The sequence below is a fragment of the Equus caballus genome, chromosome 6 (assembly GCF_041296265.1).
Source record: "Equus caballus isolate H_3958 breed thoroughbred chromosome 6, TB-T2T, whole genome shotgun sequence".
NCBI lineage: Eukaryota > Metazoa > Chordata > Mammalia > Perissodactyla > Equidae > Equus > Equus caballus.
Window position 1 is genome coordinate 65,133,205 of NC_091689.1, and position 27,465 is coordinate 65,160,669.

Sequence of the window (27,465 nt, forward strand, 5' to 3'; positions counted from 1 at the left end):
GTATACACCCATATAAACCACAGGTCATCCAGATACTGAACATCTCCGTTACCCCAGAAAACCTCCTTTGTGCCCTTTCCCAGTTAATCCTCTCTACACTCTCCCTCACCAGCACCACCAAAAGCAACCACTCTAATGATTTATCATACCATAGGTATATACATTGAAGATGGTACAGTTTCATAGGTATGATTTTAGTTTAAGGATTATAGCCAAAGAGTACTAGTAAACCAATCACTGTTAAAGCACAGAAAGGCCTCTAGTTCTTTACTACTCTGTTGTTGCCTTGAGCAGGTAAGTATTTTTGTCAGTGATTCGTGAAGTCAGAGATAGCATGTTTCTCAAGTGCAATGATAACATGAAACAAAGAAGGATAACTAACATAGTGAATAACTCCATCAAATCCCAAACTACATTAAGAGGCTGAAAAGCAACGAGTTAAATCCAACGCGGTAAAATCAAAATATAAAATGCCCTGCACTCAGGTCCAAATAAAATCAACTTAAGTATATGATGGGGGAAATGTGATGGAACAGAGCACAAATTAGAACTTTAGTTGTGTTCAAGTTCAGTAGGAATCAATATGTCATCATTACCAAAAACACTCATTTTCATCTAGATGGCATTACAAAAGTAAAGTGTTCAGAATGAATGAGAAAATAATTGTCCTTGCCTCTGTGCTGGTCAGACCAGTGATCAATGATATTGGAATCATAAGAGGAACTGCAGATGACTACACAGAGAAGAGGAGACACTTAGGTGACACAATGGCCATTTTCAAACAGAGAAAGACTGACATGTGGAAGTGATGTCAGATTTCAACTTGGCTCCAGAAAACAAAAGTAGGCTGCTTGTTGGAAGTTAGAGGGAAGTATATTTAGGATAACATAACAAAAAAGACCTAAAAGTTGGAGATGTTGGAAATAGAAAGATCTGCCTTTTGCAGCAATAAAATCTTGGTCACTCAGGTGTTCAAGGAGATCACAGATGACCATCTGTAATGGGTTTTATACGAAGATCTGAACTTCATATATTGTGTAGATGATTTCTACAGCCCCTTTATAGGCTAACATTCTATAAATCTATGTTTGGGTTCCAATATCCAATAATGTGCTTTACTGTAGGTCACTGGTAGACTCTCTTGACCAGCAATTGTGAGAACTGGGGAACCTATCTCAGTGTATTCAGACTTTGAGGCATCAGATTCTGAGGCTCAAACAGTATTTATAATTAAAGGAAATAATTGGAGTAGAGAGAAGGTGAGGAAAACATGGTCCTCTTTAGTCGTTCTCAGTATTTGTGAAGTCATCCTAGGTAATGATTCTGCCCTAGTAACTCAATGTGGTAATGTTAGTAGCTCTTCCTGGACGCCAGGAATCATTCATACCTAGTTCCTCCTAGGTAACTCTCCAAGTTTCAGAGTCCCCTTAGAGCTTAAAGATAACATGAAACAAGAATAAATTCCACACCAAATTGTGGAAGGTGCTTCACCCACTGTATGGCTGATGCCTTTGGGAAACCAAAACCCAAAAACTACAGATGATGCCTTTGTTTCTGACACATGCCACAGAAACACAGACAAACCTAGATTCAGAGTTTTCTGCCTCTACTGAGTCAAATCAATTACAAAGTATAACAAAAATAATTTTATGAATTATAACTTTATGTGAATAACCCAGGACTGAGAGAACTATAAAGAAGTAATAGAGTTACTTTGTGACTTAGTGTAATATAAATTATGCATGCATCATCTCATTAAATCCTGAAATTTATTAACCTACACAGTTAACAAATGCATATTTGAATCATATTACTTCTATTAAGATGGTGCACCAGAGATCACTGAAAAGGTATAGTATTAATCACTAAAATTGCTAAAATAAAATTGCAGGAACAAAATACCAGCAAGCATTTTAACATAAACTGGCATCTCCATTCATCGGAAGTTTGGAAAGCCAAACTATAAGTTCCTAAGTAATAAAAGAAAAACAATCATATATTTGGAATGTCATGGTCTAGAAAAATATTTTTATGATTCAAATGCATACATATTTATATAAAACATGTAATTTACATACATTCATCAAATGCATTTTACTCAATAGATATTTCTGAAAGCCAAGTATGTATCTAATAGTATATTAGGCAAGGTATGAGTCAGGTATAAAACCAGAAAGAGAATCTATTTTCATAGCTTTTCTCCTCGCTTTGATTCTCTCAGTCAATAAACTTGAATTTTTATTATTGAATTATCTAGGTAGTAACTCTAAGAGTCACAGAGCCTTTTGTAAGTCTACTAGGAAAAACATAAAAAATAACTACAAAATTAACAAAAGAAGACACAAATATATATTTGGAATATTAAGGGCTCTAAATATTTTTCTCTTTCAAATGCATGCATATTTATATAAGGCATGTCACTTACATTCACCCTAATGAAAAGCAAGTTATAAAAGTATATATGAGATACAGAAGTAGCTCATAAAACAGTGGCTACGAGGACAAAATTGTTCAGTATTACAGGGAGAACAGCAAGAAACAGAGCTAGAGGCTTATAATACATACTATGAAGACTCTTGGTCACCAACTTAAGGAACTGCGTTGTTATTCTCTAGAGTTGATGAGAACTAGTAAAAGAAGCAGAGTATATGATTTAGAAGGATCCTTATGTTGGAACGTGGAGAAAGAGCTAAAAACAGAGTCAGGGAGATCAGGCAGAAATCTATTGCAAGGAGTGAAGAAGAACATTCAGCTTCAAGAGATATTTAAGTGGTGAAACTTTTAAGACTTGTGATTGAAACTTTGTTTCTAAGACAAGCCAAATAACCATTCATGAAGGGGTGATTCTTTGTTAAAAAAAATTGGGGGCGGGGGGAGGGGCCTGCCCAGCGTTGGGTTCACATGTTCCCTTCAGCGACCTGGGTTCACCGGTTCAGATGCCAGGCTCTGACCTCCGCACTCCTTGGCAAGCCATGCTGTGGTAGGCGTCCCACAGATAATGTAGAAGATGGACACAGATGTTGGCTCAGGGCTGAGCTTCCTCAAAAAAAGAAATTTTTTTTTTATCTGACTTGTAAAATCACTTCAAGTTAAATCGAAACTTTTTAGTAAACACCTACTGCTTTGCACTAACTCTTCTTGGGAAATATTTAAAAAGTAGAAAATAGGTCCCTGGAGATGAGGAAGTCATATACATAGAATGCAGTATGATAACGGCAGAAAGAATATCGACTGTAGGGCTGTAGGTATTTTGGTAAAGAAGTAGAGAAAAAGAAAAGAAACCTGAATTCAAAATTTGGCTCAGCAACTACAAGCTGCATGGTCTTAGGCAAAGTATTTAATCTTCCTAAGAGGCTGTTTTCTGGGCAAAATAGTAACCATAATACCTCACTTGCTGGATTGTGATAAGGATTAACGATGAAAATATGCAAAAGATCTAGAGGTGTGCTAAAAGGATTAACAATAAAAATATGCAAAAGATCTAGAGGTGTGCTAGGTATTGAATGTGAATAATAGATACATTTTATATCGTATTCTTTTGCCAAATGTGTGGCCTGGTGCATGTTTAGAAACTCAGTCTGAAGTAGACATATTACATAATTATGCTCTGCCTATTTTTATATATGTATTTGACTTTAAAAAGGAACATGATCTAGTGTAGATCATGTGTTTGAGACCTTGATATAGAAAGAGAAGATCATGCCCAGAGTTGGGGGGAAAAGTCTTCTTAGGCACCATTGACAACTAAGAGAAAACTTGACAGTTACGTAGGGATCTCTTCTAAAACTTATAAAAGCTTAAGCATAAAAAAATAAATAATAGTGTAAAAGACATTAAACATCAAGCCAGAAAGGACTTAGAGGTGCAGACAACATAGCACAAAGCTGGTGGGAGAACCAGACTAAGATGATCAGAACATCACAGAAATGTTCCTTAACATCTGAAGAAGAGGATTCCAGAAAAGACCTGCTGCCCAAAACCTGTTTCTGATGCCAGTGATTCTGGGGCATTTGGAAGTAGGTAGCTTCTAGAATTTTTTTTTTTCACATATAGAACTTTGTTATGCATTCAAATGTTTTAAAGTCATTTCTGTTTTTCTCCCTAGTCTCTATTTCCTATGAGATCTTAAGCTTTGTTTACAGTTTTTTCAATCATGGTATTTTTCTGGAAGTTCCCTATGGTGGATGCTGCAAACTTCCCTCTGGTGGATGCTGCGATGGCCCTGCTCAGATTCTCTTTCACAAATGAAGGATTTTTGCCTCAGTTGCTGGGAGTGCTACTTGGATGACAGCCCTCAAATGTCAGTCCCCTGTGGGGATTGACTAGTCTGCTGAGTGTGCAGACTTGTCTGCAGTCTTGCCTCAAGCAAGGCCACTCACCCACTCCAGGGCAGCCCGGGGGACATAAAGGTTCAGCCCCCTCACCCAATGGGAGACAACTCTGAAGGGACAGCTTCACTTCAGATGCTTCCACGAAGATTGCATCCCAACCCAATTTCTCCCTTTGCCCATTCCTGCTCCTTTCCCTACCATTCCACTGGTGTTGGTCCTAAGAGCTCTCCCTAACAAACTTCCTTTGGGCTAACCTGTCTCAGAGTCTGTTTCCCAGGGAACTGAACCTGGAATAAGTAATTCTAGAGCTGCTGGAAGATTGTCATCATTGTTATTTAAAAATCAATGGAAGAGGTCACCCGGTAGCATAGCGGTTAAGTTCACATGTTCCGCTTCAGCAGCCCAGGATTCACCAGTTCGGATCCCGGGTGCAGACCTACACACCACTTGTCAAACCATGCTGTGCCAGGCGTCCCACATATAAAGTGGAGGAAGATGGGAACGGATGTTAGCTCAGGGCCAGTCTTCCTCAGCAAAAAGAGGAGGATTGGTGGCCAATGTTAGCTCCAGGCTAATCTTCCTCAAAAAAAAAAAAGAAAAAATCAGTGGAAGAATCTCAAGGCATTATGAAAAGAACATGCTCCTCTGACACAGCGCACACATACACTAAGGGACAAGAGAAAACCTATCACTGTGGATAGGATTGCACACATGTCCTTGCCTCTTCTTTGAGTCTAAAGCTTCCTTTGCTAGAAGTATCTGTTTTGGATAGTGAGAAGGTGCAGGCAGAAGGGAAGAGCATATGGGAAGTAGGTAGGTGTGAGGAGTAAGACATATAGTGAAGACCAGACAGTTCTGCCTGAAGCAAAGGGACATCTCTGAAAGCAGAGATGAGAGAGGACAGAGAGAAGAATACGGCCATCTAAAGGAGAATGTGGAGAGGCAAAATGGTGGTGGGGAAAATTAAGTCCAGAAATCAATGAACAAGATTTTCAAATGATGACTGCTAATTGTGGGTCTTCCCCTTGCAAGTAAACCTTGCCGACACTTCTGAACACTGTGGACGCCACTGCATTCTTAAATCCTTCACAGAGACCCGAAAAGAGCTCAGTCAGACAAAAAATTCAAAGATGAAGGAACACTGCAGAGAGTTCTTAAAATGAAGCTGCCTTGTACCTTCCGTACTTGCTCTTCAGTTATGGTCCCTGTACCAAAGCTTGTTTCTGTTCTTTCTTATCCCACACCTCCACAACACCTCCTCAGAGCCCCACCTTGCATCCAGGTAAGTCCTTGCTTGCTTGCTTGCTTGCTTGCTTGCTTGCTTGCTTTTTTTGTGACATTCGATGTTTTATTTTAAGTGAACCAAGGCTTCTGGTTTCAAGGCATTCTAGCTGATGTCTTTCCAATGAGCAATCTTAGCTATTAACCAGGAGATATGCTTCATGGATATTTGTTAAAAGGAGTGATTTGCAACACACATATTAAAAAGGATGCCAAGAGCGAATAAAAATTACATACGAATCTTTGAAGAATCACAGTTTTGAACTGAAAGAGACTGTAAAGATCACATTTAGACTAACCTCCTAATTTCACAGAGGAAGAAACTATTTTCTGGCAGACTTTTGGCCTGCAAATATTTTCTTCCTTTCCCACCCATGTAACAATATTAAAAAATGTCTCTGCTCCACCTCCCATCTCAATTTCCCTTCTCCTTTTTAATAGCAACTATGCTGCCAGAAAAAGCATTTCAAGGTGGATCATGTGAAATCTCTGCCAGGGCAAAAAAAAAAAAAAAAAAAAATTAAAGAAGCAGCTGATTCTTTGCCACTGGATGGAGAGTTAGCATGCCCTTACTCTCTTCCCCAAACCTTCTGGGGTAAGGGGTGCTCCTGGATATACATATATCCAAAGTGCCTCTCACTACCCTCCCTGCTTCTCTCTTCCCTATAAGGGTTGGGCCCACAGGGTTATAAGTCATCCCGTGCAGCTGGAATCTTTTTAGGGCAGAAAGATAATTTCAGGCTGTCAGGGTTACCTCTACCTTATTCTCTAAGACCAAAGGCACTTCGGCTCCTAACCTGGAACCTCTAAGGAAAGGAAATCCTAAAAGTAAGTGGAAGTTTCTATTGACTTTTTTTAACTGATTTCCCATTTTCAACATTATAACATATAGGCCAACGAAAGTGATTATCTGATTACCGACTATAAACAGGCCCACATTTCTGGGAGTTGGATGGAAACACCTAAGAATCTGGAGCTGTGAAAAAGCAAAATGATAGAAGATAAAAAGAAACTAGTCAGCTCTTGTTTGGTCTTTTGCTAGTTTTCCGATATATTGCCTTTTCAAATTGCGGTGAGTTCAAGGGCAGGGAGACAGTTGTGAAAAGAAATGATCGTGGTGGCCTAGACACCCTAACTAGGCCTAAATGTTACTCAGTGGTTATGATTTTACAGCGCTGTGTCAGAGGGTTAAATTTGAACCCCAGTTCCATTCCAACGACAAACAGATAAGTGGAAGAATATTGTTGGGATAACTAAATAATGAATTAGACCCAAACCATTTCTATACTCCGTTCAAATGGAGATGATACTCTCACCATCCAGAGTTCCCATGTTATTTTGCTCGTTAGAGGAATGTGTAAGTAGTATTCACATTTGTCCCCGACGATTTAAATGACTCTCCAGGACAACAAAATATACCCACCTGCTGTAAAAAGTGATCTTATTTAGTAGTAGTATCAATCCTTGGATTACAAATCCTTCAGCAAGCATAAAGAGAAAAAAATGTATCATTTTTTAAATGGAATGCACTTTCGAGAGTATATTGAAAATATCCAGTTTTTCCGCCAGCGTATGCATTTACTTTTAACTTCTATACACAACAAAGAAGGGCACTGCTTGACATAATCCTTCGACCCGAAAGATCAATTACACTGAATGGTGCCTGTGCATTTTTAAATCACTGAGAGCAAATGATGGGTATTAGGCAAAGCAAACTGAGTCAACAACATAGCCTGCTGAGAGGGAATACATTTGTTTAAAAACAATATTGCTTTTCTTAAGCAAGTACATAGCCAATGAAAGGTACTGGATTGATAGTTCTGAAGATTAGGATCTTCTGTTTCACTACAGCACAGGACAGGGCCATGCCAGCTCCCTGTGTCTCCCTGGGAAAATGCCTGGATCATTTTCTTAATGGACTGCCTCTAGGGCACAAAAATGAAAAGCTGCTTCAGAGCCTAGCAATTTCTGCTGAGCATGCCGACTGAAAGCCACTGTGATGGGGAGCAGTCACAGCCCGGGAGCTAGACTCAGCCCCTCAACCAGCTCTAGGATGAGGACAACTCAGAGGGACACGGAGGTGAGCTGCACCATCACCAAGGACCCAGAAAAGGAAAACTTCGGTAACAGCCACTTTCCAAGCCAGCCATCCCCATTGCCTCAAATGCTAATCACTGACATCTAAACCCACAGGATTTCCCAGAAAGATAAATGAATGCTGTGTGTGCACACCCCATTTGAGGCAGGCGCCACGGAGGCCGCACGAAATGGAACTCCGGGAACAGAAGCCTTTTCCTTCCAGACACACCTCTTCTTCCGGCTCCTTGGGTCTGACCTGCCAAACAACTAGCAAACACATTTCTCTGAATGTCCAACCCCAACTGTGCTGGAGCAGAATTAGTAAGTGGTAAGTAGATCAGAAGGATAAAAAAAGACCTGGTTCTATTGCACAAAATTTTCCAGACGTGGTATAAGAAAAGAAAACTGTTATCACTGACTTAAAGGGACTGGTTTGTCTAGCAACAAGGCTTACAGAATTACTCCCTATTTTTTAAAAATATGCCTTACAAATGACTTCCAATTGAAAATAAAGTTTCACTAAAATAAGGAAAGAGAATCAAAATCACATGAATATAAAAAAGCCAAGATGATGATACACTGGGTATTGTAATGTGGCAACATGCTATGACTCCTATGAGTTGTCCTTTAAAAGAAATGTTCTTTTTTTTCACCAGGTACTTTCCGTAATCTGGGATTTCCTCTCTGGCATCAACCTCTGTCTCACCCTGTACCACAGGAATTTTTCCCAGGCCTGACAATCCTGTCTCCACATTTGGAGATTCCAGAAATGTGTTCTCTCTTGCTTCTTTTGTTAAGAATTTATAGAGTCTCACAGAACTTTTGTTAGGAATTTATAGTTTAACAGAACTCAGCTATACTAACACACCTCCTAGTAGAATTGTAAGGTAATCCTTTAAGTCTGAAGTGTTGTCTTACATAAAATAAATCATTTTCCTACTTGGCTAATTATTTAAGTTATTAACTTTCTCATTTTGAAATACTTTCAAATTTATGGGAAGAGTTGCAAGAGAGTACCAAGAACTCATTCCATAATACCTTCTGCCCAGATTTATTAGATTCACAAATTCTGCCACATTTGTGCCCTCTCTCACTCTCTCTTTACATATATATATTATATCTTTCTTGTACTATTTGAGAATTAGTTCTAAACATCATGACCTTTTAACTCTCAATTCTTCAGCATATATTTGCCAAAAACAAGTACCTTGTCTTACATAACCACAATATAATTATAAAATGTAGGAAATCTAACTGACATAATACTACAACCTAATATAAAATTCATATTGCAATTTCACCAACTGTGCCAATAATGTCTTCTGCAGGTAACATTTTTTCTGATCCCAAAAACTGTATCTAATTGTCATGTTTCTTTAATCTCCTTTAATCTGGAATAGTTTCTCAATCTTTCTTTATCTCTCATGGAACTGAAATTTTTGAAAAGTTCAAGCCAGTTGTTCTATAAAATATCCCACAATTCGTACTTGTCTGATAATTCCTCATGATTAGTGGGAGATCATGAATACAAAATAGGTGAAGTTGCGTCCTCAGTGCATCACATTTAGAGGCATATAACATTGCTTTGTCCCACTTTTTTTTAAATTTTAAACTCTGTATTTTGTTTACTCAGCATAAAGAATATCTATTAAAATGATCCCCTCCATAAGTCTAAACTTAAAAAGCATTATGAAACAAAATTCTAACTTCAACAACAATTTTTCTAAAATATTAGATCATTGGACTAATAAATAATCTAAGTGGTACAAAGGATAGGAAGACTAATTTCTTGCACTTTAATTCTTAGCAATGCCACTAACTTACAAATGGATCTTAGGCAAGTTATTATCTCCCTGAATATGCTTTTCTATATTGGTACTTTAAAAGAAAACTTTTGACAGAACAATCTGAAATCCATGCATAATTCCATTACATTCGCATTATTGGCAACTTTATGGAAAATAATGTATCCCTGTGAGGCACATTCTTTTCTATTTTATATGATATAAATAAAGCCACATATTCACTTTTTCAAATGCACCTCAAGGTAACATTGACAAAACATATAGCACCTTCCTTTTTTGTCTTGCAGGTTATAGATATGCTCCAAAGAAATCTAGATTGGAGTATTTCACTATAAAAGCATTGTTCTTCCAAACGTTTGCAAGTTAATAACATTAAATAAACATTTAATGTTAGTAAAAGCAAAAAGGATTCCCTGAGAAGGACTTTTAGAGTTGAGAGGAATGAAGAAAGCCCACTATAACAACTTCTTTCAGAGGTATTATCTATAGTATAACTACAATTGTTATCAAATCATGCTGAACAACAAATTATATTTTCTCACAGTTTACATCATGTACCCAATCACAGGAATGTATAAAAAAATAATTTACCCTCTGATTTGCAGATATCAAGAGAAGTGATCTGAAAACTATGGTCCTTAAGTTCAAATTAGCTTCAACACATCAAGAACTAGAATAGAGATTTCTTGGGTATTTACTACTATATAGGGGGATAAGCATATCCTTTCAGATTCCAAAAATCTAGCCAAAATCCACAAATTAGGAAAATGCATTTCCCCAAATAAAGAGATGCTGCTCTACATGACATTCCAGTCTCAAAAGGAAGAAATCTCTGAGTCTTGTTTCATACAGTACATATATAAATATTTCCTATCAACACAACAAGAAGTTTCTTAGAGAAATGTAATTGGCTAATAAAAACTATCATGATTCATTGTTAACATTGGAGTAAAATTATGGTGTTCCATATTTTAATAATGGAGTAAAATTGCGTGTGTCATGGCTAAGGCCAAGTCACACTACATGGAAGGTAATCCTTCACACACAGAGTACCACTTAGCACAGAGTCCTTGATGAATATTAGCTATCTAGGAAGTGTATTTATAAAAGTCAACAAACAATTAAATTACTTAGCGTTACTTTTCCTTTGGCTTCCAAGACATCACATTCTCCTGGTGTTCCTCTTTACTCACCGGCTGCTCTGTCCTAATCTCTTTTGCTGGGTCCTTCTCCATCTCATGGCTCAATGTTGGAACATCCCAGGATTCAATCTTTAGACTTCATTTCTTCCCAATGAACAATCATTCCCTAAGTGATCTTATCCAGTCTGATATTTTGAAGGTCTCCCATGCACTGATTCTCACATTTATATTTCCTACCCTGAGAAAACACTAAGTTCACTCCCACATCCAACTATTGACATAACATCTCCACTTAGATGCCTACTAGGCATTTGAAACCTAACAGGCCCAAACAGAAATCCTAATTTTCCCTCAACTCCACTCATCTGCTAGTCTTTCCCACCTCAATAAATACTACCACAATCATCCAGCTGCTGATTCAAAACCTAGGAACCTTTGGCTCTCTTCTTTCTGTCCCATTCCACATCCAAGTTCTATCAGTTAAGACTATAAAATTATAAATTCATCCCTTCTCACCACTTCTACCAGTACCATCCTATTTAAATACCATCATCCAATTCCTCAACAGCCTTCTAACTATGGTCTTCCCAACACTACACCCACACAGATATCCTCTGTTCTCCACTCAGCAGCCAAAGTCACCAGATCATATCAATCCCTTCTCAAATCTCTCCGAAGGTTGTCCATCAAACTCAGAACAACATTCAAATTCAAAGGTCTGCACATCTCTACAATCCGGGATTCTCCGACCTTCTCTCCTACTCTTCTCCCCTTATCTCACTTTACCTCGGCCAAACGGCCTTCCTGCTGCTCCTCACACCTACCAAACTTATTCTGCCTCAGGACTGTCTTCCTTGATGCAGGTAGCTCTCTGCTCAAATGTCAGAGAGGTTGTTCAGTCCATCCCAGCCAAAAATAACTGCCCCTCTCTTACTTCATCATTCCCCACGTTGTCCTACTTTATTTTTCTTCAACGTGTTTGCTAACGTTACAGTGTATATTCATTTGTTTAGTATCTGACCATCTCCTCCAACAAGGGGAGAGGCGGGGTTTTGTCTATTTATTTATTATCAATCCTCCTTGTAGCTAAGGACTTTGTTTATCTTGTCCATTGTTTATTCCCAGTGACTAGAACAGTGTCTGGCATACAACAGTTGCTTACTGAACAAATTAATTAATCGTTCTCAGGTAGCTGAAAGAATGATTTAGGTATCGAGAGGTGACTGGAGTTCATGAGAAAATATGAGAATTATAAAAAATGTAAAAGAGTAAAAAAGTGTGTCTTAGAGGATAAACATGGACAGGACGGTGAAGAGTGCAAACAAGACATCTGCAAATTTTCAGAGGAAGAAAATTCTGCTTTTTATGGTAAAAAACACTGTTTTTTATACTGTTTTTATAGTCTGAAAGCAGACCATAAGCACTAAAAATCAAACGTCAAGATCAACTTCTAACTTATTGAGAATGGTTTAGTTGAAAGTAAAGTGGACATTGTGTAAGCATCATACCAGGAAGCATCTTTCCTTTCCTTTTTTCTCCACCTGCTCTCATAGTGCCTCCCTCTCCTCCTCTCCACTTTCTCTGAATGTATATTATATATAATAGTTTTACTAGGCTATGTCTTGGAGATTACCATTCTGCACAATTTCACCATGTAGAATTCAGGTGATCTTTTATTTACAGAACATTTTCTTGGATTGTAATTTTAAATATCTTTCTGTTCCATTGTTTGGTTTTTCCTCTTCAGGGACTCCAATTATTCACATGATGGCTCTTCTTTGCCTTTTGTCTGTTTCAACCACTTTCTCTCCGACTTTTTTTTACCTGTTTCTTTATATCACTGACATTCTCATCATTGTTCTCACTTTTCTTAAATGTTGCTTCTTACACTTTCATTCAAAATCCGCTCTCCTTTTGATACCTCGTAATTAATATATAATTCTAAAAAAGAAATAAAGTCTACCATTTTATTCTATTTCTTTCCTGAGTCCAATCAACTTTCATTTCATTTCTCCCTGGCTTTTTGGTCCATTTCTAATCTTAGTTTTTGAATTTATGATTCAACGTGTTTTTTATATCCCAAAGTTTATTTGAAGATATTTAATCCAGTTTAGAGTGTCATGTTACAATGTTACAATCTTCTTCTCTTTCATGGTTGCTTTTCATAGAGGAATTTCCACCAACTGAAATGTTTTCATTCTCCATTCTGTTTTTATCTTATAGTCATTTCATATAGATGATGAGTGCATTTATCCATTTCTTGGACAAGGTTGACAATATGAGCTGGTTGACATGATCTTTAGATCAAGAGCACCCTCTCCTGTCAGAGTCATGAAGTGCAATTTCTTTACAGTTTGGGTTTTGGTGGGGGGCAACGCAAAAGGAATCATATTGCCTCCAATTTTTTGGTTTTCTTTGATCTTGTGGTATTCAGGATTTCCCCATCTTGCTTCTTTTTCCCTTCACCAACAAGACTCCAAAAGGTGCTCTCCCTTACTCTTAACCTTGTCATCGTAGAAGCATAGCTTTTCCACAACTGCTACCTGTGTACCTTTAAGTCTCTTCCTCTTTACTCAGTGCTCCCATCTACCTGGATTCTCTTTCAGTATTTTCACACTTAGGCTAGACTTTCTCTTTCTGAGTGTCATTTGCATACAATCCTTTCTTGTCTCTTCCATACATTTTTCCCAGATCCGCCTAACCATCCACAAAGGCTTACAGTAAGAACTTGTGAGACGGCTCTATTGAAAACTGATGTTACTTTCTTACTTAATAACTGAAGTTTGTACTGTCCTCTGTCTTCTAGTCCTGCTGAAGGTGAGGGATTTCTCTGGTTTAATTTGCCTCTTTTGATCTGTACAGATTTTCGGAAGATGTAAAAGGAATGGAGACTTAGGCAGCAGCGATTAATTACTTCAGTTACCTGGAAATTCCTCATTTATAATTCTTAACCAGATATTCCTTCCTTATATCTGAAATTAGTTTTCTGGTTTTACTTTTTTAATCCTGTAGTGGATACTGTAATGGATACGTTGTGCTCCACTCATCTCTCCTCTTTAGAGCTGAGGCACCTAGAGCCCCAGTTCCTGGGCATCATGGTTGCTGACTTCTCAGAGCTGTGCCTCTCACCAGGAGTGAACCTTGGCCAAAGGGAACTGCCTTATCCAAGGCTACAGGCTACACACCCCTCCATGATGAAGTCCACAGCCAACGGTTGGCTGATGCAAGGATCCAAGGCTCATCCCCTTTGCCTTAATCTGTGACAACGCTGAAGGGCCATCCCAGCTCCAGAGCTCCCAGTAGGATCAGCTGACATCTCAGTTCTAACTGCACTGTGGATCAGCTCCTCTGTCTACCCAGTGCTACCTTCCTCACTTCCTTACAGGTGTTTGTTCTGCATGCACTCTTTAATATACCTCACGCAAACAATTCTCTACCTCAGGGTATTTTCAGGTCATCCAACCTAAGACAATCACCATCAAAAAATTTTTTAATTCAGTTATGAGACAGACACTGTTGTAAGTGCTTTGAATATACTGTATACATTCACTTAATTCTCACAAGGAAACTGTGAGGAAGATATTATTATTATCCTCTTCATATCTCAGATGAGAGAAGAAACTCTTAGGGGAGTTAAGCATCTCGCCTAAGGTAATAAGTAGTAAAGGCAGGATTTGAATACAGGCACTCTGACTTAAAAGCCAATTCTCTTATCCACTTCACTCTACTGCTGTCCACATTGGCTTTGCATTCACTGCTTCTCTGGTACGATCCTTAGAGTCCCCATTCTTTGCATTTTTCTATGCCCTGCTATGAAGCATAGCTAGCATATGACTCATAGGATGATGATCACAAATATTAAGGTGTTTTTATTTTTTTGACACATCATATCTTCACTAGTGGATTGGCCATAATGTTAGTTCCTAAAGATGAAACTCATTGATCTTACGAATTTGTCTTTCAAACTTTAGCTTTAAAAACAAAGAAGCATGGGGGCTGGCCCCGTGGCCGAGTGGTTAAGTTAGCGCACTCCGCTGCAGGTGGCCCAGTGTTTCGTTGGTTCGAATCCTGGGCGCGGACACGGCACTGCTCATCAAGCCACACTGAGGCAGCGTCCCACATGCCACAACTAGAAGGACCCACAACGAAGAATATACAACTATGTACTGGGGGGCTTTGGGGAGAAAAAGGAAAAAAATAAAATCTTTAAAAAAAAAAAAAAACAAAGAAGCATGTTTGTAAATCCAGCCTATTATCACCCAATCCTATCATAGGATTACTTTTTATTTGGACATACATGTTAGCAGGTACACATTAACAACCATTTCCCTATCGATTTGTTTCTTATCTTACCTCCAAGTAATACCAAAAAGATTATAACTTTCCTCAAAGATTCTTACCTCCATCTTGAAATTTGCTTAATCTTTCAAAATATGATGACATGGGGGCCTGTACAATATCTAGGATAGCCAGAAGTGTTCTTGTTAGCCTTAATAATTCACTGAAACTATAAAATCCAAAGTATATAAGATTCCGAGCCAAGTGGACCACCTTAATAAAAAAGGAAGGGGAGGATGGGAAAGAAAAGAAAAACATTAGGAACTGAAATTAATACTGACTTTTATTATTTAAATTAGTACAGCTATTTCTGAACTTTGTCATTTCTTAACACCTAGAAATTAAAATACCTGCAAAAGCAACCACTGAACTCTGATTTATTCAAATTTAGAATTAAATCCCACTAAGATTGGCTCATCCACCCCATCAGAGGGTCATGTGACAAGAAGATGAGGTGTCTGGTCAATAGTCAGCAAAAAACCAAGAAGACAAGATTTTAAGTGCATTAAGGTGGTTAAAGAAGTTTACATTAGAATGATTTACTTTTTAACTAAATATTAATACTAACTAATATTATTAAAGTCAACAGGATACCACTTAATAAATGGTCACATTAATGAATTACTTTAATAAATGGATACTATTCATGAAATTTCTCCAGAAATATATGTCCCTATGCTGATTGTGGTCTTCTGGATGCCATAGGACATACTAGGTGTGAGAGCCAGCTTCCAAAATGGCCCCCAATGTATGGTCTCCTTCCACAATGCACCACAGTTAGCCTGTGGGACCAGCAGAATACAGCAGAAGCGATGGCATGTCTATCCCAAGATTAGGTTATAGAAGACCACAACTTCCATCTTGGACTTTCTCCTTCTCAAATGTCTGCAGGGAAGCCTTTGCCATGCTGTAAGGACATTAAGGCAGCCTACAGAAAGCCCCCATGGCAAGAAAATGAGCTGTCTAGTCAACGGCCAGCAAGGAAGTACGGCCAGCAACAACCATGTGAGTGAGCTTACAAACAAATCATCTAGCCCCAGGTGATTGCAACCCCCATCAACAGGTGGATTACAACTTCCCAAGAAACCCTGAGCCAGAACCACCCAACTAAGCACTCTCAGATGCCTGACCCACAGAAACCGTGAGATAATAAATGCTTGTTGTTTTAAGCTGCTAAGTTTAGGGGTGATTTGTTACACACCAGTAGGCACCTAACATATCAGGTATCAAGTCCTGGTATCTTCTCTAGTCACTATAGCCCCAAAATGATATTATAACTAGAGGTATTTCAATTCAGTTTAATGAGGTTAAAAATATCACCTCTACAGAAATGAAAAAAATATATATCCAAACATAATATAAATATGCAAAAATGTCTTTGTTCATTAAATGCAATAAAGTTTACGCAAATGAATGAAACCCAAAAAACATGAAAGAAAAGAATATCTAACAGATAATTACAAATAAACTATTTTGTATCAGACATCAGGTATAATTAAAGCATCAAATCTATCTTTTAATCAATGGCAGAGGAAATCATACCTTCATGAACTAAAACTACCTAATTACCAAAACATCCTAAATATTAGAGGGGAAAAATCTTTGATGTTCAATGCATCAAATTTTAGACAGGGAAAATTGAATAACCTCACGAATGAATTGTTTTTTAAAAATACCTCAAATGTCAGTTTGTTTTTTTCTTTATCTCCAAAAGGAAAGGGCTGATTTACAACTTCTTTCAAGTATTCTTCGACAAATTCCATCGTCAGCGCAAATTTCCTCTTCATATCATTTCTGGACGAGTCTGTTATAGAATCATATCTAGAAAGACAGAAAGAACATAAAGCAAGTTAAATTGACGGTAATCATTTAAAAATAGGAAAATATACATACTCTAGCCTCCTGGCTATTTAAGCTTGGGTAAAATAATTAACCTTTCTAGATGTTGTGTCTTCAATTGTGAAATGGTGCTATTGCGAAATGAGTTGACACAGGTAAAGCACTTAAATGAGTCCACCATAATATTAAGCACTCAACAAATTGTTACTCCTATTATGAATATGATCTGTTTAACAGTTTCCAGAATGATGTTTCTATTATCAAGAGTTGTCATTTTACTCTCCAAAAAAAGAGTGCAGTATCTTATTTGCATTTGGAAGATTAAGATACTGAGTTTGAACACAGAAATGCCTTTTCATATATTTCATTTCAAAAATTGAAGACTTTTGATTTTGAGTTCATCTGTTGAATTTAAAGCCCTGGAGGAATTTTTCCAAACATACTCATGAATTGTGATCTTTGTGGGGATTTCCGTCCAGAGCCTGGCATAGCGAACAGGCACCACGGATTCCTGGGGATCCCGGTCAACATGCATGTGGAGCATGAGGCGACAAAAAGATGCTCGGAGGTCAAACGGCAGGCTCTCATCCGACACACACCGGAGGATCAAATCAACAGAGAGCTGCGTTGAAATCTGGTTTATAGCCAGATACTGGCGATCCAAGCACATCCTTGCAAAGAGGTTTAGCTGGTACCTTGAAAATATTAAACATGTTACATTATTTGTCTTATCATGATAAAGTTCTTAAACATCACAATATGAATCAGTATCTACTTTTGTGATATCAATATTTCCAAGTGTATGTGATACTAGAGTCAAATTCTTTTGGTAGCAGGTTAAGTGATCAAATGACAACACACAAGTGAAACTGTCTCTATGCCCATTCAGTTAAAATTTCTGTTACTTGTTCTAGCAACATATGTCTGGTGGAGAGAGTCATTTTACAAATACGCTAAGTATGAAGGCTATGAATAACAGCTCCCACAAAACCATCTCTCTCTGCCTTCCTCAGTCCCACTCAGCTCCAGACTCTAATATCTGCACTCTAAGTTTAGACCCACTCAGTTTCCAAGCTGTGAACTTGGGATCAATCCAATGTGATCAATCCAAATGGCTTCAGGACACTTGCATTCATCAGCCTCTGAGATCAAGAATCAGCCTTTGGCTTTGGAACAGCTGCGATAGCTATGGAAACCAGGGAGCGTGAGGCATTCTCTGCCTTGTTCAGATTCCAGTCATTTGTGCCCAACTTGGCCCAGGGCTTCTGCCTTGGGCTTAAATTCAAAGACACCAGCTAGGGTCTTTTTCCCAATATACAGACCACTGGAAACTACCACTGGAACTTCTGCTGCTGTATGTCACCACTGAACTTTCATAAATACAGACACCAGTTTCTCTTAAGCCCTTGGTCTCCACATATTCATAAGCACTATACACATAACTACTGGCTAACTTTCTCTGAGGCCACTTTTGCAGCTGGATCAGCTTCCCCAGCCCTAGTTCCATTTCTCAACTCCATTACCTAACATCCCAAGATGTCTCTCATCTGTACCCACTCCAATCAATAACAGGAAAAAGTCCTTTGCTGCACAACAATTCCAAATTAGTGGAAAATCAGAAAATTGCAAGTGGTGTATGTAGAAAACACGGATAATTTTTTTTTTTTTTTGAGGAAGATTAGCCCTGAGCTAACATCTGCCACCAATCCTCCTCTTTCTGCTGAAGAAGATTGGCCTTGAGCTAACATCTGTGCCCATCTTCCTCTACTTTATATATGGGACGCCTGCCACAGCACGGCTTAATAAGCAGTGCATAGGTCCACGCCCAGGATCCGAACTGGCAAAACCCAGGCCGCCAAAGCAGAGTGCGCAAACTTAACCGCTGTGCCACCAGGCCAGCCCCTAGATGTTAATTTTCATTTTGAATATTTTAAATAATTCTAAATACTTCAGCTACCCTAATTCTGACATGGCTTTTTAAATTTCCTCTTCATAGATATCTGACTTTTAAACGTTTCAGAGAAACATCTCTCAATGAATGTGTGAGATTAAGAATTACAATTCTCTACAATACTTTACCTGTAATAGGTAAGAACTTCTAAATCAGCTTTGGTGCCTTCTTTTGCTTCTTGAGCAAGGTGCCTGATAGCTTTGCCATGAGGTTCCTTGTTGCTGTCAATCCAGTACAGCCAAACCTCTTCATCATCAATGTCATCTGGAAGGATGGAGCTCTCCATGGGGTTGTCTACTTGCATTGAGACCAGCCTTGAAATACACACACAAAATCTATTAAGAAGCTCACTTACAAATATGATAAGGTACTACAATGCTTACAAAACATGAAAAAAAAGATGCCTCCATTATCTGGGCTTACTTCGTTTGAATGAGAATGTCTGCATTGCCTGGGCTCAACATAAATTTACAGATGAGTTCTTGAGTTACAGGTATAGCGGTGGTATTAGACACACACAGATCTGATAAATAATCCAAAAATCTGGCAAGAGAAAAAGAATTAAGTTGAACAATAAGAAAAAGCATTTCATAAAATCATCACAAGAAAAATATCCTTTGGGGTATAATGAAGGTAACTTTTTAGATATATTTTTAATATTACTTCCATGCAACATTTTTCTAATGTGTTGCTTATCTACTGCATCATCAGAAAAAAATTAAACATCCAATTATTTATATTTAATACAAATCTTGTATTTGTATTAAAAAAAGGATGAAAGTTTACACGTAGTTATTTGGTGATATTCAACTCACAGCACTGTGACTTAGTATGTTTAGAAAATCATTTATCTGCCCTAAAGTGAGACCACCCTGGAACTGAAGAACAAAACAGAAGGAGACCAAAGCTAATGGTGTATGGAGTAAAATAGGAATAAAGAACACGCTTAATGAAAGTGAGTATGGTCTGGTTGAGTCAGAGGCCCATTCCTACCTTCTAACTTTTATTTGCTGCGCTAATTAATTAGTCAAGAAAACTTGTCAGTCTGCTTGACTTTCCTGCATTCATTTCTCCCAGATAAGGCAGCATGGTGCAATAGAAAGAGAACCTGACACAGAGTCAGAAACCCCTCATTTACCTAGGATACTATTCCTTACTATTAGGGTATTCTTGAGCGAGTTGCTCTCTAGGCTTCTATTTTCTCATCTCTAAAATATGGATAATAATATATGACAAGTACACTTCATGAGAATGTGTGAGGATTTAAATGAGACAATGTATATAAATATATTTTTAAAAACTAGGGCCAGTCCCGTGGCATAGTGGTTAAGTTCGCATGCTTCGCTTCAGTGGCCCAGGGTTCACAGGTTTGGATCCTGGGCACGGACCTACACACTGCTCATCAAGCCACGCTGTGGCACCATCCCATATATAAAGCACAGGAAGACTGGGACGGATGTTAGCTCTGGGACTATCTTCCTTAAGCAAAAAGAGGAAGATTGGCAACAAATGTAAGCTCAGGGCCAATCTTCCTCACACACACACACACAAAAAAAAAAACTATAAAGCACTATAAAAACCTAACTTGTCAGAGGGAAAATCAATTACATTTAAATACGCCTATAAAGGGTTTTGTTATCCTTTGAAGTAATATCTCTTTAAGCTACATAATTATTATAGCAAGAAGCCCAATATAGATTTGTCCATGCAAGTTAGTGATATGAAAGAACTCAAACTTTAAAAAGGTCTAAAAACAAAGCAAAAAGCCACAATCCCCACTAGTAGAGAAAATTGCATGAACCACTCCAAACCTTGGCTCGCGATTTCTCCTGAGTAAACTGACAAATGTTTCTATTTCTTTGGCTGTGATATGTTTCTCTAGTAGTTTTCTGTTGTTGTGCAACAAAGCTGTTATGGTATCTTCTGCCAAAATATCATAGCCAATCTGGGACTGCATGACACAGAAATTCTTAGCAATATATTCCTGTAAAGAAGAAAGACTGTCAGAATGCACTGCCAAAGAGCTTAGAAACAACAGGTTCTGGGAGGGTTAGCAACACTAATTTATTCATAACATAAAACTCACTAAAAATTATGGTCAACAGAACAGCGAGCGAGTAATTCTTCAATAAACAGGACTTTTTGAGAAAGGAAATGAAAACACAGTAGCATATACCAAATTTAAATTATAACAGAAAATTATATACCTAGAAATATGTTTTAATATGGGTGCATACACTCTTGCAGTGTATGTGGGAAAAACAAAAATAAACCTGTTTAAAATGACAAATTTTTATGACATGGTAACTAAGGATTTCACCAGCCTAACAGACAGAGGCCCTTCTTCTAATTCTCACTAAAAGGCATAACCGATGATTTTAGCATAATTATAGGAAGAAAATGACTCTGATATTTTGTTCATGAGACATGAGATCTAGAGTGTTACATGAAGATCCCAGGTGGACTTCCAGTGATGTTTTTGCATACACATACCACAATAATCTACTAAACCTTCTCCTTAAAATAATGATAAAATTTCATACCACTTTTTATCTTTAAAAAGCTATCAAACAAGATAACATGGTTAATCACTTTACTGATCAGATCTATTTATCCAATAACATTTCTTGAAAGTCTACTCCATTCCAGACACTATTCAAGAAATTAGGAATATGGCAGACAACAAGATAGATAAGCTCTCATGGAGTTCACACCCTAGTGAGAAAAAAGGCAGTAAATGAGCAAAACATCTGATCATTTTACATGTTGGTAAGTGAAATGAAACAAACAGATGGATGGAAATAGGGGCAACTTTAGATAGGGTGGACACTGAAGCAGTGACATTTGTGCTAGGATGCAAATGATTAAAATGATGAAATGATAGGAATGATAAAAAAAAAAGAGGCAGCCATAGGGAGACAAGCCATCTAGGCAGTGGGAGCAGCAAGTACAAAGGCCCTGGGGTGGCAGAACTAAGCTTTTTGTGTTCTATAAACAAAAGCCAGCCATTGTAAGTTGAGTATGGTAAGTGAGAGGAAAGCAAGAGCTGAAGCTGGAGAGGTAGGTCCTCATGAGCCATGGTAGAGGAGAAAAACGTTTTTAAGAGCAAGAGAAAGCCATTGGGGAGTTTCAATCATGCATTTAATCTGCTCTTTATTCTTCACACTAACTCTCCTATTTTCCAAGCCACTTTTGCTTATTTCCCACATGCAGTATATAAGCAAGACATCTCACACAACCACAGAACTGGTGAGCTTAACCCCTTCCACAATCAAAAGTTTTCACTTCAATTTCGTGGCAATTCTCCTTGGGAATGCATCTCTGTTTCTATGATGGGAGAATTTATTGATTAGAAAGTGGTTTTGCCTTAGGTATAATTTACTGGAACCTATCTATTCCCTGAAAATGATATTGGTTGCACAAATCTAATTATATTCTAGGCAGCAATTTTGTGGCCTTTGAAAATGATGGCTTTATATTGGGTAGCCAGTTAAGTAAAGTAAATGTCTTCTGTTACTGTATCATTTTAAAGATATGTATTGATTTATACACCTTTACGATTATTGTAATCATACTCCAGTCTAAGGCAAACCTCCAAGATGTGTGATAAATAGACCAAGATGTTGATAAATAATAAAATGAAATTAGAGGTGTTACTAAATTCTATAAATCACAATAAACAGAGACTCAACATTAAAGACTTGGGTTAGCACTAAATCACAAAAGAACTCCCTATTAGGACTCTATAAAATATAGGTGAAAATAAAGGAAAACAAGGAAATTATGTAAAAAGTAGAAAGTCTTTCTGCTTACATTTTAAAATCGTGTTCTAAAAGTATCAGAAAGCTGCTTTATGCTTAATACAAAGCATTCTGAATTCAATCAAAATGAGAAAAATATTTTCAATTATCACTTAGATTCAATTGGAGCATACAGAGAACGTAAGGGAAAATAATATCCAACCCTCAATGAATGTTGATGATTATTTTTTTGTCAGCTCAATGATGTACCTCTTGGGGAGATATCCCAAAAGACAGAACGAGCGCCCCATCCACAGTCATATGCTCTAAAGAAACCCAGGAGGCAGCTATCTTAAAGTGAATAAAACTGCCTGGAGAAGTGATGTGACTGGGCAGGGTGAACTAACAAGGGAGAGGAGAAATCACAGGGGCTGTGTGTGTGTGTGTGTGTGTGTGTGTACGCGTGTGCGTGTGTGTATGTCTATTTGTCAGAAGGATGACTGTTTTCGGAGGAGACACTGCACAAACCTCAGCACCCTAGGCACACGAAGCCCCAGCTAAGGCGGAAAGGAGTGAGAAAGAACTCTGTATGCCAGATTTTGGGGGACTAAGAAAGGACACCGGTTAGATGTGCTGCCGGGACAACCAACTACAAGCTAGCAGAACAACCAACCCCAGGGAGACCTGGCTCTGACGCACAGGGCAGTGCTGTGGACAGGGGGCTCCTCAGGACCCTTCCAAAAGCCGAGCACAATCGAGGATGGTGCACATCGTGGGCCCCAGTGGGTCTGAGAACACCAGGTAAACTCTCTAGACCTGTTGATTTTTTCAGTTAATTCATCTCTCTAATACAGCGTTGCTCGTATGTGGAGTGGTGGCCCGTCTAGCAAAACACATCTTTCCAGACCCAAGAAGAGAACTGAGGCCAAGTCAAGAATAGCCCCAGCTCCATCCAAGACTTTCACGGAATTACATAGGCCTTCATATTGGGGGCTTCAAAGATGCTAACTCTCTGAGCACTTGAAGATCTGTCATTTAATGTTCTAGAACTTAATTTTTCTTCCAATAAAATAAGAACAACCCTACCTACATTATTTTTCCATCTTAAAGAAACGCAATGAAGTTGGAAAATATAATTCCAATGACAGCAGTTTCATTTAAAAAGAAGGATGTTTATAACTAGGATTATATTAAAAAGTATTTAAAGATTTATTTATATTGTTTCCTTCCTTACTCTTGCTCCTTGACATATTATTTGTCTTTTGGCAACTCTGTTTTACATATTCTTTTTAGACCTTTTCTTAATCTTTAAACAGAATTTCAAAGCCATGGTATCTTTAACACATTTTTCTCAAAGCAAATTATCTTTTCTTGCCAAAAAACTTTCAAACTACTAAGAGGCAATAGTGAGATGATGAAGAGGCTGGGTTTGAATGCTGTGTTGAATGCTACCTCGCATATTCCTACAACTGCCAAGAAATGTCTCATTCCTCTATACATACTATATCCAGCATGCTGCCTGCCCAGCAGGAGCTAATACCATGCACACCGAAAGACTCAGATATTCTCCTTCAATGATTCCAATTTCATATGGAATAATAAATACATATGTCAACTCAAAAATACTTATAGGTCATTTTTGTGTGCCGCCAATACAAAACATTTCATTGCAAAGCAGAATTTCCCATTCCTATTTTATAAGTTTTAGAACAATAACCAAAGAACCTTGCCCATTCCTTAAATGTTAAACAGAGGTAAAAATGAGGGCCACCCTCTGACCTGATTTTTCCGGTAGTCCTGCTGTGAATGTCTCAGCACGCGGTAGCACAGCCTCAGCATGTACTTGTAGGGAGCGTATCTTTGGTCTCCCAAATCCTCAAGTCTCAGCATTGAGCCTTCTCCTGCTTTCTCCTTAAAGGGTGCTTTAAGAATCCCGAATACCTATTAGGACAAAAACAACGACCTATTCTGATGAATGGAGGTGTGTGTTTTACAATGTTTTAATTTCCTCACAAATAAGCACAAGGATTTAGGATATAGGATCAACATATGAAGGAACAGAAAAATACTCTGAAAGGATTCCCTAAATTGAATGGCAAAAAGATTATTTAAATAAAATGCTCAATTTCGTTTAGAAATTATACTTCATTAAAATAAGAAATATAAAGATGTTGAGTTATACCAAGTTACATGAACATATTCAGATGAACTAAAATACAGTTTAATTTCTATAGGCTTTATAAGTACTTCTATTATTTTCTATAACTTTCCAAAAATCAAAATAATATAAAGAAAATATTTACTTTTCATCTGAAACTGACATCAGAAAACTGCCTCCAAATATTGCTTCTAAACCTCTTTATAAAAGAGTTAACTTATCGTTCTTGTTACATAAAGGTGTGGCCAAAGCAATGAGTGTATCAGCATTCAAATGGAAGAAATAGGGAGCCACATGGACAGCTGGTGGTATCCAGTGACCCAGACTCTCCTTGTACGAAGGTTAGCGGTTGGGAAGTATTTAAGAAGCACTGAGGAATATAACTCTTTTAGGCAGCAGGACAGCAGGTAGCATCACTTCGAGATGAACTTGTAGGATGAGTAAATTGCTTATGAAAAAGCATCCAGACAAGGGCATAAACATTAAAACAGGAAAGCAAAATGGAAAAGAATTATCCTTTGTAGTTCACAAACATACCATGAATTAAAGTTACTTCAATAATTCTATATTTACTAAACCTTGAACTTTATAATACTGAAATAAAAGATTTGACATGTGTTGGTTGAAATAATATCAATAAATCATTCAAGGTCCTAAAAGTCCTTGAAATCAAATGTTTTATACAAAAGAAATGCTAATTTCAGAAAAGACTTTGTCTCATTAGATTTGCAATCTTTATTTTCTTTGAGAAAAATGTTGATTTTATATTTTCAATCAGCTATAGAATATTCATTGACAATACATCTACTGTTTTCCTTTCCCAATTCCACAAGAACACATATATTAATAATATGATCTTTATTTTTTTAAACATCTTTCTTGAGTCCACTCAATGCAGAAGCTCATTACTTTATATAACAATTAACAGAATAAAAATACATAAAGTAGGCATACCCATATGTGCACATTATTAGGAAGTGAATTAGTTTACTGGTGTGTTATGAACAATTTCAGGAAAACACAGTATAGAAGTAGAGGTAGACTTTCAGGGAAAAAACCCAGACTATTGTATAGGGCACTTGTAACCTGATGAGCAGACTGCCTTACTTTCCTAGGGAAGGGAAAGAAGTAAGAAGTAGATGCAGATTGCAGTTTACAGGTTCTTCTAGAAATTCTACCTACAAAATTATTCTAGCACATTTTCTGGAGGTAGTCTGACTATGTAGGTTTTTTAAGAGGTCTATGTGAAACTATCTCCAAGAGGGCCTCCAACCATCCCGACCTCCGGGAATTCATACCTTTATGCAATCCTGTCTCCTTGTCTATGGGTTGGATTTACTGACTCACTTCTAACAGAACACCATAGAACTGATGAGATGTTACTTCTAATAATAGGTTATAAAAAGACTGTCGCTTCCATCTGGGTGCCCTCTCTTGTTCTCTCTTGAGGCAGTCCTGTGGAGAGGCCCATGTGAGTGAGCCGGGAAGTGAATCCTCTCTCATTCAAGCCTTGAGATGACTGCAGCCCCAGCCAACACCTTGACTCCGACCCCGAGCAAGAACCACCACCTACATCACTCCCAGATTCTGAATCCACAGGAACTGTGAGATGGGTGTCGATGGTTTTCAGCCACTAAGTTTTGGGGTAATTTGTTACACAGCAATAGATAATACAAGGACTTTCTTGATACTATAATTCAAAAAACTAAAATATGCAAATTTAGTACATAAAAACATTCACCTGTGCCAATATGTTCTGTTCCCTCATTAATTTTTGACGTTCCCGGTTTGGCTTAGTGATAACCACATCCAGAACTTCTTGTCCATTATTAAGCACATCAGCAACAAAGAAGATGAGGTCTTCCAATAACTTGGTTACGAATCTATCATAAAATGGAAAGGAAATTTTACTCTATGATGTGCTTAATTTTAGAAAAAAAATTTTTTTAATAAACACTAAGAACTGAAACACTGGAAAATTATTTCATAATAAGAATTCTTTCAAGGACAACATACCTAATGTAGTTAACATTTACCTACATCTTTACAAAGAACATCCCTTCTCCAATTCCTCCAGCCGCAACTCCTGCCACCAGTTCTAATCAAGTATTTGCAAAAACTATTATGAAATAAAGCCACGGGAGCCCCAATAACAGATGAGTCGATAGGATACCACCACCAGATGCTTTTCTATGACTGACTAGCAAAGAGTATTTCTGCCTAAGGGAAAACAGCTATACTTTTAAATTCCTAAATACAAATCCTTTTTTCTACTACTGATTCAAACTACATTTCCTAATCCTCATCAAATTTCAACATCTTTAATGTACAGACTAGGAAAAATTTAAATGATCTGTGAATAGAGAGAGTAAGCAGTCAGATGCTCTAAATTGTTCTGAAAGTATTAATCGATCTACAAAAACATATATTTTACACCATACACTAATGTTCACCTTTAACTCTACATTGTGGTTATTATTTTAACTATTACTTGAACTTCAGTGGCATTTAGTAGCTGAAATGTCTTGAAAATCCTTCCTCTCTAGCTTTCTCCTTCCTCTTTCCTCTATCTGCTCTTTATCATTTTCTATACAAATTTTTATTTTTTTTAATTTTTTAAAAATCTTGTCCAACAAATACATATACACATATATTTAGGCATATAGTTAAGATAACCATTCACTATCGTTAGCATGGTCAATCATCATCACATCAATAAGAAGATTACAATTTAAAAGATTCAACAATTCCAGAAAAGTAGACTGCATTCAATTAGGAAGCATCTTGATCCTATCTCCAGA

At 37.6% G+C, this 27,465-nt stretch overlaps 1 protein-coding gene and 1 long non-coding RNA gene across 3 annotated transcripts in view; one reads left to right on the plus strand and one right to left on the minus strand.

The window, feature by feature from the left end:
- The window catches only part of ITPR2 (inositol 1,4,5-trisphosphate receptor type 2), a 466,150-nt gene that overhangs the window by 300,308 nt on the left and 138,377 nt on the right, over positions 1–27,465 (minus strand). For both annotated transcript variants that reach the window (XM_023644092.2, XM_023644091.2), the window contains exons 14-21: positions 26,406–26,547; positions 24,286–24,447; positions 20,578–20,750; positions 19,190–19,309; positions 18,895–19,080; positions 17,259–17,510; positions 16,653–16,797; positions 15,039–15,189 (exon numbers count right to left, since the gene is read on the minus strand). In XM_023644092.2, coding sequence (XP_023499860.2) covers positions 15,039–15,189; positions 16,653–16,797; positions 17,259–17,510; positions 18,895–19,080; positions 19,190–19,309; positions 20,578–20,750; positions 24,286–24,447; positions 26,406–26,547 — 1,331 coding nt within the window. The remainder of the gene's footprint in view (positions 1–15,038; positions 15,190–16,652; positions 16,798–17,258; positions 17,511–18,894; positions 19,081–19,189; positions 19,310–20,577; positions 20,751–24,285; positions 24,448–26,405; positions 26,548–27,465) is intronic.
- LOC138924780 (uncharacterized) lies at positions 7,767–8,651 on the plus strand. Its single transcript, XR_011440003.1, has 2 exons — positions 7,767–8,019; positions 8,348–8,651. It is a non-coding gene; the product is annotated as an uncharacterized lncRNA (long non-coding RNA).